This window comes from Pteropus vampyrus, unplaced genomic scaffold (assembly GCF_000151845.1).
Source record: "Pteropus vampyrus isolate Shadow unplaced genomic scaffold, Pvam_2.0 Scaffold336, whole genome shotgun sequence".
NCBI classification, from domain to species: Eukaryota; Metazoa; Chordata; class Mammalia; order Chiroptera; family Pteropodidae; genus Pteropus; species Pteropus vampyrus.
In genome coordinates this window covers 2,019,551-2,034,891 of record NW_011889117.1, presented here as the reverse complement: position 1 = coordinate 2,034,891, position 15,341 = coordinate 2,019,551, and the positions used below count along the sequence as shown (strand labels likewise).

The 15,341-nt window shown below is 36.6% G+C and overlaps 1 protein-coding gene across 1 annotated transcript in view; it reads right to left on the bottom strand.

Annotated features, from left to right (window-relative positions):
- Positions 1 to 6,159: 6,159 nt before the first annotated feature.
- Positions 6,160 to 15,341, bottom strand: part of PROCR (protein C receptor) — a 19,122-nt gene continuing 9,940 nt past the window's right edge. The window contains exon 4 of the mRNA XM_011378316.2: positions 6,160 to 7,716. Coding sequence (XP_011376618.1) covers positions 7,712 to 7,716 — 5 coding nt within the window. The 3' untranslated portion in view covers positions 6,160 to 7,711. The remainder of the gene's footprint in view (positions 7,717 to 15,341) is intronic.

The window sequence follows — 15,341 nt, the reverse complement described above, 5'->3', positions numbered from 1 at the left end:
CAATAGGAATTAATACTCTATTTATACCCTACTTTTCTGCTCCCCTATAAAACAAGTCAAACTCATCAAAAGAGTTATTTATACTCATTGTCTCTGAAGTGATTTGGGTCCATTCCAATAAGTGAATTTGTTCCTCTAACTCCATGAAATCTTTGACTCTGGAAGTTTTCAATGCAACTCTGAAGGTTAGTAAGTATCCAGGAGGCTTAAGTGGAGTCTAAGCGCTTTGCCCTGGCCCCTCTGCCTGTCAGTCTCTTCCCCTGGATGTCCACATGCCTCACCTCCTGTCATTTCTATTCTGCTACTGAGCTCCTCCAGGAAAATTTTTTTTTTTTTGCTTTATATAATTGCCATTTGGTTCTGTTTTACAATTTTATCTTTATATATCTTTTTTATCTTTTTTTTTTTTTGCTTTATATAATTGCCATTTGGTTCTGTTTTACAATTTTATCTTTCTCTACTGAGACTTTTTTTTTTTTGCTTTATATAATTGCCATTTGGTTCTGTTTTACAATTTTATCTTTCTCTACTGAGACTATCTATCTACCTTTCCATTCATTTCAAGGGTGTTTACTTTTACCTCAGGGAGGATGGTGGAATAGTTGCTTTAAAGTGTCTGTCAGATAATGCTAACTACTGGGTCATTTTAGAATTAGCATCTGTTTATTTTCCTTCCCCTTGAAAATTGATCAGAATTTCAAGGTTCTTGGTATGTAATTTTGGATTATATCCTAGCCATCTTGAATATTATATTATCGAACTCCGAGTCCTGTGAAAATCCTCTGCATGTTGATTATTTGTATTTTAGCTATCAAGTCAACTCAGGTTCATACTACAAATTCTGTCTCACCTTCTATGGGTGGCGGTTCCAATGTCAGTTCATTTGCAGTTTTTGCTATGCTGTTTGGATCTGCCCCTCATGTGTCACTCATGGGTTAGTCTGGGACTCAGGTGATGATGGTGCATATTGTAGTTCAGTTCCCAAAGCCCTTACTAAGCGTCTGTAGGTGTGTTCTGCAACTTGGGGATGGGCCCAGGATTTCTGTTAGTTCACACGCAGCTCTCTCCTTCCTGGAATGTTCCCCCCGCCCCAACTCTCTGGCTCCCAGATTCTTCTGTCTAGAAAAATGGGGTTCTCCCATGTTGCCACACAGCCTCCCATGTCATCTTATAGTTCCATACGACTCAGACCACCTCTGGAGTGAAGTGGCAAGAGAAAAGAGAGAGAAAAAAAGGGGATTCCCTCCACAGTCTCCACTGTAATTAATCAGGTTTTCTAGTTTATATATTTGGTACTTTGAGCAGGTTTTCTAGTTTATGTATTTGATGCTTTGACATCCGGGGCCTTGTTGACCAGGGAGGACTTCCCCTCCTAGGGTTAGTGGATTCCTAGAGATGGGAAATGACTCTTTCCCGTATGCCTTTCATATGCAAATTAACTAATCCTGAGCCCCTGCCTCCCAATCACCTCCAGGTCACTATTCTTGTGCCCTAATCTCAAAAACTACAATAAAGGCTCTCCTCCAGTGCCCCTCTCTGCCTGTGATGGACCTCAGTGTTCTTGCTTATGGCTTCGTGTGGCCTCAAGTGACCATCTTTTTTAGTGACAATCATTTCCTGATCTGTTGGCTTCACCATATCTGAATAAAAATAGAATCTACATTTTAAAACATTTATACCACAGTGGCCCCTTTTTTCAGTTCTTCTGTCTAGAAAAATGGGTTTTCTTCAGAGTTTTAGGTGACTATGTCAGTAACACTATCCCCCATAACAGTGCAGTTCCACAGTTGGGGGGGCCTTGGGTTAGAATTGGGAGAGAAAAAAAGTAGGGATTCTTCCCACACACTCCAGCTCACAAAGGCCCCTTTTCCCCGTCCTCTGGATAGAGAGATGAGGTTTCCTTGGAGTTTTTACTGTCTGCACCTGTTGTACAGTTCTCAGGTTTGACCAACCCTTGGGTGAAAGCAGGGGATGAAAGAAGAAAAAAACAGAACACCACCAGGAAATTCACCACTGCCATAGTGGGCAGTCTTCAAATTTTGACTTCCCTCCCTAATCCGCCTGTTATTATTAATTTTTCACAGTCTTCAGGTAGTTTTTTGTTTTGTATTTTGGTCAGAGATTTTAATTACAATCAGTGAGAGAGAAAGGCTGTAATGGGTTTCCTCCATCTTGCCTGCACCATAAGTAAAAAATGGGTGTTTTGATTAATGACAAGTCCAATTGTACTGATGCGGAGAAAATACTGTGTTCGAGACCCAGAAAGTCATAGTTTTAGTGGATAAGTATGATGCACTTATCAAATGTTGCCTGCAAAACTATTGTCCAATTCTGAGACTCACACTTTCGCTATCTCCAAGGTGACTATTTCATACCTCTGCTTCCAAAACACCGATTCCATGTCCCTCTTACTCTCAGCTGAACATTGTGCTTCCAAATTCTCTGGGAAAACAGAAATAATCAGAAGATAGTTTCCACATCTACTGACCTGTTTGCATCTCTACCAATGTGCTCTGTCTCCCCTACAGTTCCTATGGGTGAATTGTCCATGCTCTCAGCTAAGTCAGTTTCCCTAAGTTAGATTCCATCCTCTCTAGCCTCCTGAATAAGATCACTCTAGCATCCCCTGCATCATCAAGAATTTCCTCCCTATTTATTATTCCTATAAGTATACAAACAAGTTATATTATCCACCTTCTTAAAAGAAAATCAATTCTCTTAACCCCATAACCCTTTTAAATACTCTATCCCACACTTCTCTCAATAGGAATTAATACTCTATTTATACCCTACTTTTCTGCTCCCCTATAAAACAAGTCAAACTCATCAAAAGAGTTATTTATACTCTTTGTCTCTAATTAGTTTCCCTACTTTCTTTCTTAATCCCACTCCAATTAGGCTTTTGTCTCTACCACACCACTCAAAGTGCTCTTATGGAAGTCACCAACGACCTCCGTCAAGAATCGCTCTCCATCCTTACCTAACTCTACCTACCAGGAACATCTGTTACAGTTGATCATTTCCCCTTGGAACCTGTTTTCCACTTGGCCTCTGAGATACCTCTCTGTCTTGGTTTTCTTCATATTTCACTGTCCGCTTCTCAATTTTCTTTCCGGTTTCTCTTCAATTCCCGATCTTTAGATGCTGGAGCACCCAGGGTTTAGTCCTCAAATGTTTTCTTTATCTACACTAAACTTTAGGTGATGCATTCAGTTTCATGGATTTACATATTATCTATATGGTGAGTCCCCCAAGTTAGGTCGCCAACCTAATCTTTTCCCCAAACTTCAGACTTGTATACCTACTGCCTATCAGCATTTCCACTTGGATGAAAATGCTAATAAGTGTCAATACAATACTAATAAGTGTCCTATTAAGTGCCAAACATATGTGTACAAAACTTATGTGTTTAAGTACAAAACTTATGTGTTTCTCGCCAAACCTGCTCGTCCTATAGTTTCTTCCTTTCAGTAAATGACTTTAGCCTCCAGTTGCCCAGACCAAGAACCTCAGAGTTATCCCTTTTAATGTAAACTTTATTGAAGCATAATGCTGATACAGAAAAGTGCACAAATTTTAAGTGTATAACTCAATGAATATTTACAAAGTGAGGACATGGGCCCAGGATTTCTGTTAGTTCACACGCAGCTCTCTCCTTCCTGGAATGTTCCCCCCGCCCCAACTCTCTGGCTCCCAGATTCTTCTGTCTAGAAAAATGGGGTTCTCCCATGTTGCCACACAGCCTCCCATGTCGTCTTATAGTTCCATACGACTCAGACCCCCTCTGGAGTGAAGTGGCAAGAGAAAAGAGAGAGAAAAAAAGGGGATTCCCTCCACAGTCTCCACTGTAATTAATCAGGTTTTCTAGTTTATATATTTGGTACTTTGAGCAGGTTTTCTAGTTTATGTATTTGATGCTTTGACATCCGGGGCCTTGTTGACCAGGGAGGACTTCCCCTCCTAGGGTTAGTGGATTCCTAGAGATGGGAAATGACTCTTTCCCGTATGCCTTTCATATGCAAATTAACTAATCCTGAGCCCCTGCCTCCCAATCACCTCCAGGTCACTATTCTTGTGCCCTAATCTCAAAAACTACAATAAAGGCTCTCCTCCAGTGCCCCTCTCTGCCTGTGATGGACCTCAGTGTTCTTGCTTATGGCTTCGTGTGGCCTCAAGTGACCATCTTTTTTAGTGACAATCATTTCCTGATCTGTTGGCTTCCCCATATCTGAATAAAAATAGAATCTACATTTTAAAACATTTATACCACAGTGGCCCCTTTTTTCAGTTCTTCTGTCTAGAAAAATGGGTTTTCTTCAGAGTTTTAGGTGACTATGTCAGTAACACTATCCCCCATAACAGTGCAGTTCCACAGTTGGGGGGGCCTTGGGTTAGAATTGGGAGAGAAAAAAAGTAGGGATTCTTCCCACACACTCCAGCTCACAAAGGCCCCTTTTCCCCGTCCTCTGGATAGAGAGATGAGGTTTCCTTGGAGTTTTTACTGTCTGCACCTGTTGTACAGTTCTCAGGTTTGACCAACCCTTGGGTGAAAGCAGGGGATGAAAGAAGAAAAAAACAGAACACCACCAGGAAATTCACCACTGCCATAGTGGGCAGTCTTCAAATTTTGACTTCCCTCCCTAATCCGCCTGTTATTATTAATTTTTCACAGTCTTCAGGTAGTTTTTTGTTTTGTATTTTGGTCAGAGATTTTAATTACAATCAGTGAGAGAGAAAGGCTGTAATGGGTTTCCTCCATCTTGCCTGCACCATAAGTAAAAAATGGGTGTTTTGATTAATGACAAGTCCAATTGTACTGATGCGGAGAAAATACTGTGTTCGAGACCCAGAAAGTCATAGTTTTAGTGGATAAGTATGATGCACTTATCAAATGTTGCCTGCAAAACTATTGTCCAATTCTGAGACTCACACTTTCGCTATCTCCAAGGTGACTATTTCATACCTCTGCTTCCAAAACACCGATTCCATGTCCCTCTTACTCTCAGCTGAACATTGTGCTTCCAAATTCTCTGGGAAAACAGAAATAATCAGAAGATAGTTTCCACATCTACTGACCTGTTTGCATCTCTACCAATGTGCTCTGTCTCCCCTACAGTTCCTATGGGTGAATTGTCCATGCTCTCAGCTAAGTCAGTTTCCCTAAGTTAGATTCCATCCTCTCTAGCCTCCTGAATAAGATCACTCTAGCATCCCCTGCATCATCAAGAATTTCCTCCCTATTTATTATTCCTATAAGTATACAAACAAGTTATATTATCCACCTTCTTAAAAGAAAATCAATTCTCTTAACCCCATAACCCTTTTAAATACTCTATCCCACACTTCTCTCAATAGGAATTAATACTCTATTTATACCCTACTTTTCTGCTCCCCTATAAAACAAGTCAAACTCATCAAAAGAGTTATTTATACTCTTTGTCTCTAATTAGTTTCCCTACTTTCTTTCTTAATCCCACTCCAATTAGGCTTTTGTCTCTACCACACCACTCAAAGTGCTCTTATGGAAGTCACCAACGACCTCCGTCAAGAATCGCTCTCCATCCTTACCTAACTCTACCTACCAGGAACATCTGTTACAGTTGATCATTTCCCCTTGGAACCTGTTTTCCACTTGGCCTCTGAGATACCTCTCTGTCTTGGTTTTCTTCATATTTCACTGTCCGCTTCTCAATTTTCTTTCCGGTTTCTCTTCAATTCCCGATCTTTAGATGCTGGAGCACCCAGGGTTTAGTCCTCAAATGTTTTCTTTATCTACACTAAACTTTAGGTGATGCATTCAGTTTCATGGATTTACATATTATCTATATGGTGAGTCCCCCAAGTTAGGTCGCCAACCTAATCTTTTCCCCAAACTTCAGACTTGTATACCTACTGCCTATCAGCATTTCCACTTGGATGAAAATACTAATAAGTGTCAATACAATACTAATAAGTGTCCTATTAAGTGCCAAACATATGTGTACAAAACTTATGTGTTTAAGTACAAAACTTATGTGTTTCTCGCCAAACCTGCTCGTCCTATAGTTTCTTCCTTTCAGTAAATGACTTTAGCCTCCAGTTGCCCAGACCAAGAACCTCAGAGTTATCCCTTTTAATGTAAACTTTATTGAAGCATAATGCTGATACAGAAAAGTGCACAAATTTTAAGTGTATAACTCAATGAATATTTACAAAGTGAGGACATTTATACAGTCAGCACCCAGATCAAGAAACAGACCATTACCCCAGCAGCCTGCATGTCTCCTAATTACTAGCTCCCCAAGTAATCAATATCCCGATGTCTACAACACAATAGGTTAGTTCTGTATATCTTTGAAATTTATATAAATGATAAATGGAATCATATATATTTTTTTGTGTGTTTGGCTTCTTTTGCTCAACAATATACTTATGAGATTAATTCATACTAAGGCATGTAATTTAAGTTTGTCTCTTCTCATTGCTATATATTCTATTATGTAAATATAGCACAATTTGTTCAGTCATTCTATTCTTGATGGGTGTTTGGTTAGTTTCCATTTCGGAGCTATTATAGATAATGCCGCTATGACCAATCACATATATGTTTTTAACTGAACATATGTAAGTATTTCCATTAGGTATATACCTAGGAGGCATATATTCAGCTCAAGTAGATACTACCAGCTTTCCAAAGTGGTTGTACCAGTTTACATTACCAACAGCAGTGTTTGAAAGTTCTAGTTGTTCTATATCCTCACCAATACTGTCTTTTCCTCTCTTCCTTCCTCCCACCCTTCCTTCCTAGAGTTGTCTTTTTCATTTTAACTGTTCTGGTGGGTAAGTAGTGCCATCATATTGTGGCTTTAATTTGCATTTCTTGGAGTCAATTTTTTTCTTCTATTTCTTTTATACCCACATCTAATCTGTCAGCAAATTCTATCAGCTCTATCTTCATAATATGTCCAACATCCAAATACTTTCACCATCTCTACTGCTAGCACTCTGGTTCATAGCCCTTCATTTTCCATCCATATTATTATAATAACCTCCTAACGGGAGTGTATATATCCTTGGGGCTCCCTCAGTTTGTCTGTGCCCCCTAAGCTCTATCTCCTCCATAGTAGCCATGTGATGCTCTTCAAACAGAAGTCAGATCATGTCATTCCTCTTCTCCAATGGCTTCTTATCACTCAGAATAAAAATCAAAGTATAATCATGTACTGCACAACGTTTCAGTCAATAACAGACAATATATACAATGGTGGTCTCATAAGATTATAATGGAGCTAAAAAGTTCCTTTCAACTGGTGACTTCATAACCATCATAACATAGTAGTACAATGCATTACACATGTGTTTGTGGTGATGCTGGTGTAAACAAACCTACTGTGCTGCCAGTCATATAAAAGCACAGCACGTACAATTATGTACAGTATATAATGCTTGATAATGAAAATAAGCAACTATGTTACTAGTGTATACGTTTACTATAGTATATATTTTAGTGTTATTTCAGAGTGTACTCTTTCTGCTTGTAAAAAAAGTTTGCTGCAAAACAGTATGCAATGTTAGGCTGGCAGTGGCCTCATACATCTTGTGTTTACCACCATCTCTTGATCACGTCATTTTCTCTTGTGTTTGATTTAATCTTGTGTTGTTTTGTTCATCATGGGCTCTAAGCATACAAAATCCATCGTTAATGTTGCCAGTAAGAGTCCACGTCAAGTGATTAACCTAGAAACAAAATTAAAAGTGATTAAGAAATATGAAAGTGGAAAATCAGTGATGATTATTGCTCACCAGTCTGGCACGTCCCATTCCACCATAGCTATGATCTTAAAGAATAAGAACAAAGTGATGGAAGCTGTTAAAGGATATGCTTCATTGAAGGCATGAGGCTAACAAAATTTAAAAGGGCCTATATCAGACATGGAGAAACTTCTAATGACCTGGATTGAAGACCAGACTTAAAAGTGTATCACTCTCAGCACCATGATTACATACAAAGCAAAACGTTTATTTGTGATGTAGAAAGAAAAGCTTGGACCTGACTCTGATATTGAATTAACTCCTAGCTCTGGGTGGTTTAAACAATTCAAGAATCATTATTCATTACATAATGTTAAAGCGATTGGTGAGTCTGTGAGTCCTGATGTGAAAGCAGCTGAAGAATTTTTGGGAACTCTAGATAAGCTGATTGAGGAGGAAAATTGCTTGCCAGTATTCAGTATGGATGAAACCTCTCTATTCTGGAAACAGATGCCTGAAAGGACTTTTACCATAAAGAGGCCAAGTCAATGCCAGGTTTCAAGGCTTTTAAGGACAGGATAACAGTCTTGCTTAGGAGCAACAAACTCCTTAAACAAGTTTGAAAATATGGACCCCAATACTAAAATGTTTTCATTAATAGAGAGGAATGTTTATGGTTCATTAGCTGCTCATAAGCAAATTTCTGATGAAAAAAAAAAAGAAATAAGCCAAGCAAACCACCATGGACATATTTCTGAAAAGAGCGACACCTCCTCAGAAAAAGCCTCAGGCAGGTCTTTCAGAAGGTATTCCGGAAGGTATTGTTATCATAGAAAACAATAGTTCCATGTGTGTTATTGCCTCTGAACAACATCAGTGGATCAAAATGTGGAAGTAGAAGACAGTGATAGTGATGATCCTGACCCTGTGTAGATGTAATGTGTGTGTTTGTATCTTAGTTTTTAAACAAAAAAAAAAATTCAAGTAAAGAAAACCCAGATTTTAAGAATAGAAAAAAGCTTATAGGATAAGAATATAAAGGAAGAAAATATTTTCATATAGCTGTGCAATGTGTTCGTGTTTTAAGCTGTGTTATTACAAAAGTCAAAAAGCTTTAAAAAAAAAGTTTATAAAGTAACAAATTTACCGTAAGCTAAGATTAGTTTATTATTGAAGAACTAAAATATTATGTATAAATTTAGTGTAGCCCAAGTGTCATATGCAGGTACACATACACCAGTCCTTCAGACAGATGAAAGGATGTTAGAAGTAGAGTTTTTGTTTCTGTACACTGGAAATGAGAATAATATCTGTCCTTCTTTCCTAATGAACTTGTTGGTGTATCAAAATTTTAAATAAGATAATAGCAAAAAGTGTTTCTGTAACTATAAAATTGTATATAAAAGTACGAGGTTCTTATTTTTAAAGCTGAAGATTGAAATAAATAACTTTCTTTCTCAAAAAATCTTTGGTTCATTCATTCATCCAGCCATTTGTTGCCTATCTTCTAAATCCCTGGTACTATTCTAGGTATTAAGGATACAAAGATGAACAAGGGTATTATTTCCTTAGAGGAGGAAATAGTTAAGTACTGACTATAGAAGTAAGTATAAGTCTTAGCATGGCATTCTTAATTTGGTATCCAAATGTCTCATTTTATCTCCACAACATTGCCTTACATAAACTATATTCAGAGCAGCCACATCAGACGATTTACCATTCCCTAAAGAAGCACTTCCACCCTCTTTGCCTTTGTGTTGTGATATCAGTCCAGAATCCACTCATTTTTCATTAACTGAACAAACATGTTTGGGCTCTTCCCTTGTGTTAGGTATTTTTCTGGGTGTCAGTCAGGAGCACATTGATAAACAAGACATAATTTCTGCCTTCAAAGATCTTAGCCTAAGAAGTGAGATACATCTCCTCTCTTCACCTTGTGAAATTCTTCTCTTTTTTCAAGGCCCAGGTGAAATCTGTGGTCTCTGTGTAGCTTTCCCTGATCCCTTTTCCTCAGTACATAGCTTATAGTTATTTTGTACCTTTTTCATTCCTTCTTTGTTAAATGAGTTTTTTTGTATGCCTCTCCCTCCAGACTATGAGCTCCTGGGCAAGGACCATATTTTACCCATTTCTGCATCCCTGAGAACAGATAGCACAATGCTGTGCATCAAATAGGCCCCAGCAACAGTTGGCTGAATTGGAAGAAAAATAGGGTATAGAAACTTAATCTAAGACCACCTGGCAGGAGGTATAAAATCAAGACATAACATGTCGAACTGAATTATAAGATGGGGGAAATACAGTAAGCCAAGCCGGGAGTCACTTGTTTAAATTTATTCCAGATTTGTTTATTTCTTGTGTAAACTCCAACAGAACCTCCAATAGTCTGGCTGTCGGCGGGATAAGCTTAAGCCAAACATTTTGAGGTGGTTTCGTAAAGACAAATAGGATCGCTAGGACTCTTACAGTTGTCTAAATGCACAAGCTGTCTGCACTTAAGAACTAAGAATCCTCGCTATCAGAGCTGGAAGTTATCTTAAAAGTTATAGACTCCCCTCTAGAGAAGGACACTGACTTATCCAAGGTCCCACAGCTATGAACAAATATCCACATGCATAGGGAGATGAACCTTCTATTGACTCTCTACTTTGTTAGAACCTCCTGGAAATGAGGATCATACCTTCACCCTAAAAAGAGTTACTCATCCGACTGTTTTCCTGCCTCTTTACCTCTCCTGCTTTTGGATTTGGACTTGAACTTTCAGAGAAGCACTGCAAGTAAACCCATTACCTCTGCATTTTATGAGTCCTGCCACCTCTCATAGCATGGTATAGTAGCAATAGCTCAGGGTCAGAAGTCAGGAGTCCCAACTTCTAGTTGCAGTACTTGTATCAGCTAATGTAGAACCTCGGACTAGCTGCTCAGACTTTCCCAGCTTCAGTTTCCTTATCAGTACAAGAGTGTTCGGGTCTAACATTTTACAATTCTATCTCCTTATTCTCTCTGTGGACTCAGAGGAAGATCGAGCAGACTGTGGATTGAGAAAGCACAAAGAGAGAATTAACCTCGTCTAATCTAACTCCAGAGACTTTTCTTTATATACAAAATAATTGCTAATATTTTTCGCCGGCCACCGATTTAAGCAGCTATTGCTTCTTTTTTCATATTCAAGATCATTTTATTGTTACTACTTTGTAACATCTTATTGAGATATAATTCACATATCATAAAATTCACCCAAAGTATGCAATTTGATGTTTTAAAAACCATATTTAGAATTATGTATTCATCACTACACTCTAAGTTTAGAATATTTTCATCACCTCCAAAAGAAGCCCTGTATCCTTTCACAGTGACTCTCTGTCACTACCCCATGCCCCCCGCACTAGACACTACTAATCTACTTTCTCTACGGATCGTCTATTCTGTACATTTCATATAAATGGAATCGTACAAGATGTGGTTCTTTGTGACTGGCTTCTTTCACTTCTAATGTTTTCAAGGCTCATCCATGTTGTAGCATGTATCACTATTTAATTCATTTTTATGGCTATATACTTCTGTTGTATGAATATACCATATTTTGTTCATCCATTCATCAAATGATAGACATTTGGATTGTTTCCACCTTTCGACTGTTATGAATAATGCAGCTATGAACATTCACGTACAAGTATTTGTATAAACATACATTTTTAATTCTCTTGAGTATATATACCAGGAGTAGAATTACTGAGTCATATGGTAACTCTATTTTTAACTTTTGGGGAACTGTCAAATGTTTTCCAAAGTGGCTTTATCATTTTACATGCCTGACAGCACTGTATGAATTTTCCACTTTCTCCACATCCTTGCCAACACTTATTGTCTGTCTTTTTTTATTATAGCCTTTCTCGATGGTGTGAAGTGGTATCTCATTATAGTTTTGATTTGCATTTCCTTAATGATCAATGACATGGAGTATCTTTTCATGTGCTATTGGCCAATGATATACTTTGAAAAATGCCTTTTTAAAATTGGGTTATTTGTCTTTTTATTATTGTGTTGTAAGAGTTCTTTATATATTCTGGATACTAGATTCTTATCAGATATATGATTTATAAATATTTTCTTCTGTTCTGTGGGACATATTTTCACTTTATTGATAGTGTACTGCAGAGATATTTTATTTCCATGAAGTCTATTTTATCTATTTTTAATTTCGTTACTTGTGCTTTTTGTATCATATCTAAGAAACCACTGCCTGATCTAAGGCCAATATTTACACCCGTGTTTTCTTCTAACTCTTTTATGGCTTTAGATCTTATACTTAGATCTTTGATCCATTTTGAGTTAATTTGTGTATATAGTGTGAGGTTGGGATTCCAACTTCATTCTTTTGCTTGTTGATATCCAGTTGTCCCAGCATCATTTGTTGAAAAGATTATTCCTTCTCCACTGAATTATCTTAGCATCTTGTAGAAAATCAATTGACCACAAATGTAAGGGTTTATTTCTGGAGTATCAGTCCTATTCCATTGATCTTAATGTCTGTCTTTATGCCAGTAAAATGCTGTGTTGATCACTGTAGCTTTGTTGTAAGTTTTGAAATAAAGAAGTGTGGGTCCTTGTAGAGAAAAGGGAACCCTCATACACTGTTGGTGGGATTGCAGATTTGTACAGCCACTGTGGAAAACAGTCTGGAGGTTTCTTGAAAAATTAAAAATGGATATACCTTTTGACCCAGAAATTGCACTTCTGGGTATTTATCCACAGAAAACCAAAACAATACTTTGTAAAGATCTTGCACCCCTATGTTCATGGCAACACTATTTACAATAGGCAAGATATGGAAGCAACCTAAATGCCCACCAACAGATGATTGGATAAAGAAGTTATGGTTCATATATACAATGGCATATTATTCAGCCATAAAAAATGAAATCCTACCATTTGTAATGACATGGATGGACCTAGAGGTTATTATGCTGAATGAAATAAGTCAGAGAAAGATAAATACCATATGATTTCACTTATATGTGGAATCTAAGAAACAAAAAGAACAAATTAATCAAAAACAGACTCACAAATATAGAGGACAATCTGGTGATAGCCAGAGGGGAGGGAAATTGGGAGCTTGGAAGAAAGGCGTGAAGCGTTAAACAAGTACAAACTAGCAGTTGATAGATGGTCCCAGGGATGGGGAGCACAGCAGTAATGTATTGGCTAGGTGGAGAGCCAGAGGAGAGAAAGAGCAGTCAGGGGGATCATTTCATAAACTATATAAATGTCTAACCAATGTACTGTGTACTTGAAACTAATAATAATAAAACAGAAGTGTGGATCCCCAATTTTTTCCAAGTATTTTTTTGGTGGGCAGGGGAAACTATTCTGGGCCTTTTGCACTTCTATATGAATTTTGGAATCAACGCATTGTCTTCTGGAAAAAAAAAAAAGCAGCTGGGATTTTAACAGAGACTTTATGGAATCTGTAGGTTAGTTTGGGGAGTATTGCTGTCTTAACATATAAAGTCTTGTCAATGAATACAGGATGTTTTACCATTTATTTAGGCCTTCTTTAATTTCTTTCAATAAGGATTTGTAGTTTTGAGTGCATACATCCTATGCTTCATTTGTTAAATTTATTCTTAAGTATTTTATTCTTTTTTCATACTATTGCAAATAGAATTCTTTTCTTAATTTCATTATTGAATTATTCATTGCTAGTACACAGAAATACAATTATTGTTTTTTTGTGAAATACAATTGATTTTTAAATATTAATTTTGTATCATGCAAACTTGCTAAACTTGTTGATTAGCCTTAATTTTTTTTTGGTAGATTCTTTAGAATTTTCTATGTATAAGATCATGTCATTTCTAAGTAGACATACTTTTACTTCTTTACTTTCCAATCCAGATGGCTTTTATTTCCTTTTCTTGCCTGATTGTTCAGGCTAGAACCTCAAATACAATATTGAATAGAAGTAGGAAGAATAGAAATCTTTATCTTGTTTCTGATTTTAGGGAGAAAGTTTCAGTCTTTCATTATTAAGTATGATGTTACCTGTGGGTTTTTGTTTTTGTTTTTTGATGGATAACCTTTACCAGGTTGAATAAGTTCCCTTCCATTCCAAATTTGTTGAGTGTTTTTATCATGACAAGGTACTGGATTTTTTTGATCACTTTTTCTGCATCTATTGAGAAGATTGTGTGGATTTTGTCCTTTATCGATATGGTGAATTACACTGATTAATTTTCATATGTTGAATCAACTGTGCATTCCTGGGATAAACGTCACTTGATCAGTGTATAATCCTTTTTATATGTTGCTGGATTTGATTTGCTAGTATTTTGTTGTGGATTTTTTGTGTCTATATTCATGAGATGTTTGTAGATATCTTGTAATGTCTCTATCTGGTTTTGGTGCCAAGGTAATACTAGTCTCATAGAATGACCTGGAAAATGTCCCCTCCTCTTCTATTTTTTGAAAGAGTTTATCGAGGATTGATGTTAATTTTTCTTTAAATGTGGTAGAATTCACCAGTAATTTGAGCCTGGGCTTTTCTTTATGGGAAGTTTTAAAATTACTACTTGTATCTCTTTACTTGTTATAGGTCTATTTAGACTTTTTATTTCTTCTGATTCTTTGTCAATTGGATGTCTTTATATAGATTTGTCCATTTCATCAAAGCTATCCAATTTGTTGCCATATAGTTGTTTGTAGTAGTCCTTATAATCATTTTAATTTCTGTAATACAATTTCGGTAATGATTTTTATAATTTGAACTCTTTTTTTCCTTGATAAGTCTGGTTAAAGTTTTGTCAATTTTGTCGATTTTTCAAAGAACCAACTTTTGGTTTTATTTATTTTCTTTGTTGTGTTTCTAGTCTCTATTTATCTGATCTAATCCTTATTACTTCCATTCTTCTGTTTAATTTAGGTTTAGATTGCTCCTCTTTTTCTAGATTCATTAGGTTGAAGGTTCACTTATTGATTTGAGATGCTCTTTTTAAATATAGGTATGTTTCCCCTATCTTATAGCTATGTTTCCCCTATCTCTAACTAATCTAGCTATATCTTGTAAGTTTTGATATATTGTTTTTGTTTTTATTCTCCTCAAAGTATTTTTTAGTTTATCTAGTGATTTCCTTATTTGACCCATTGTTTATACTTCCTTTTAAATTATTGAGATTTGTTTCATGGCCTGAAACATGATCAGTCCTTGAAAAAGGTACATGTGTGTTTGAGAAGAATATACATTTTGCTGCTGTTGGATAGAGTGTTCTGATGATGCATATTAGGTCTCATTGGTTTATAGTGTTGTTCAAGTAGATGCATATATGTTTATAATTGTTACATTTTCCTGATTGATTGACCCTTTCATTATAAAATGTTCTTCATTATCTCTAATAACTTTTTGTCATAAAGTCTAATTTGTCTGATATTTGGATAGCCACTCCAGCTGTCTTATGGTTTTCCCTCCTTTTACTTCCAATCATTTGCATCTTTAAATATAAAGTATGTCTACTGTAGACAACATAAAGTTTTTAGTTTTAGATTTTAGTTTTTGTTCAGTATGACAATCTCTGACTTTTGATTATATTGTTTGTTAATCTATTCACATTTAA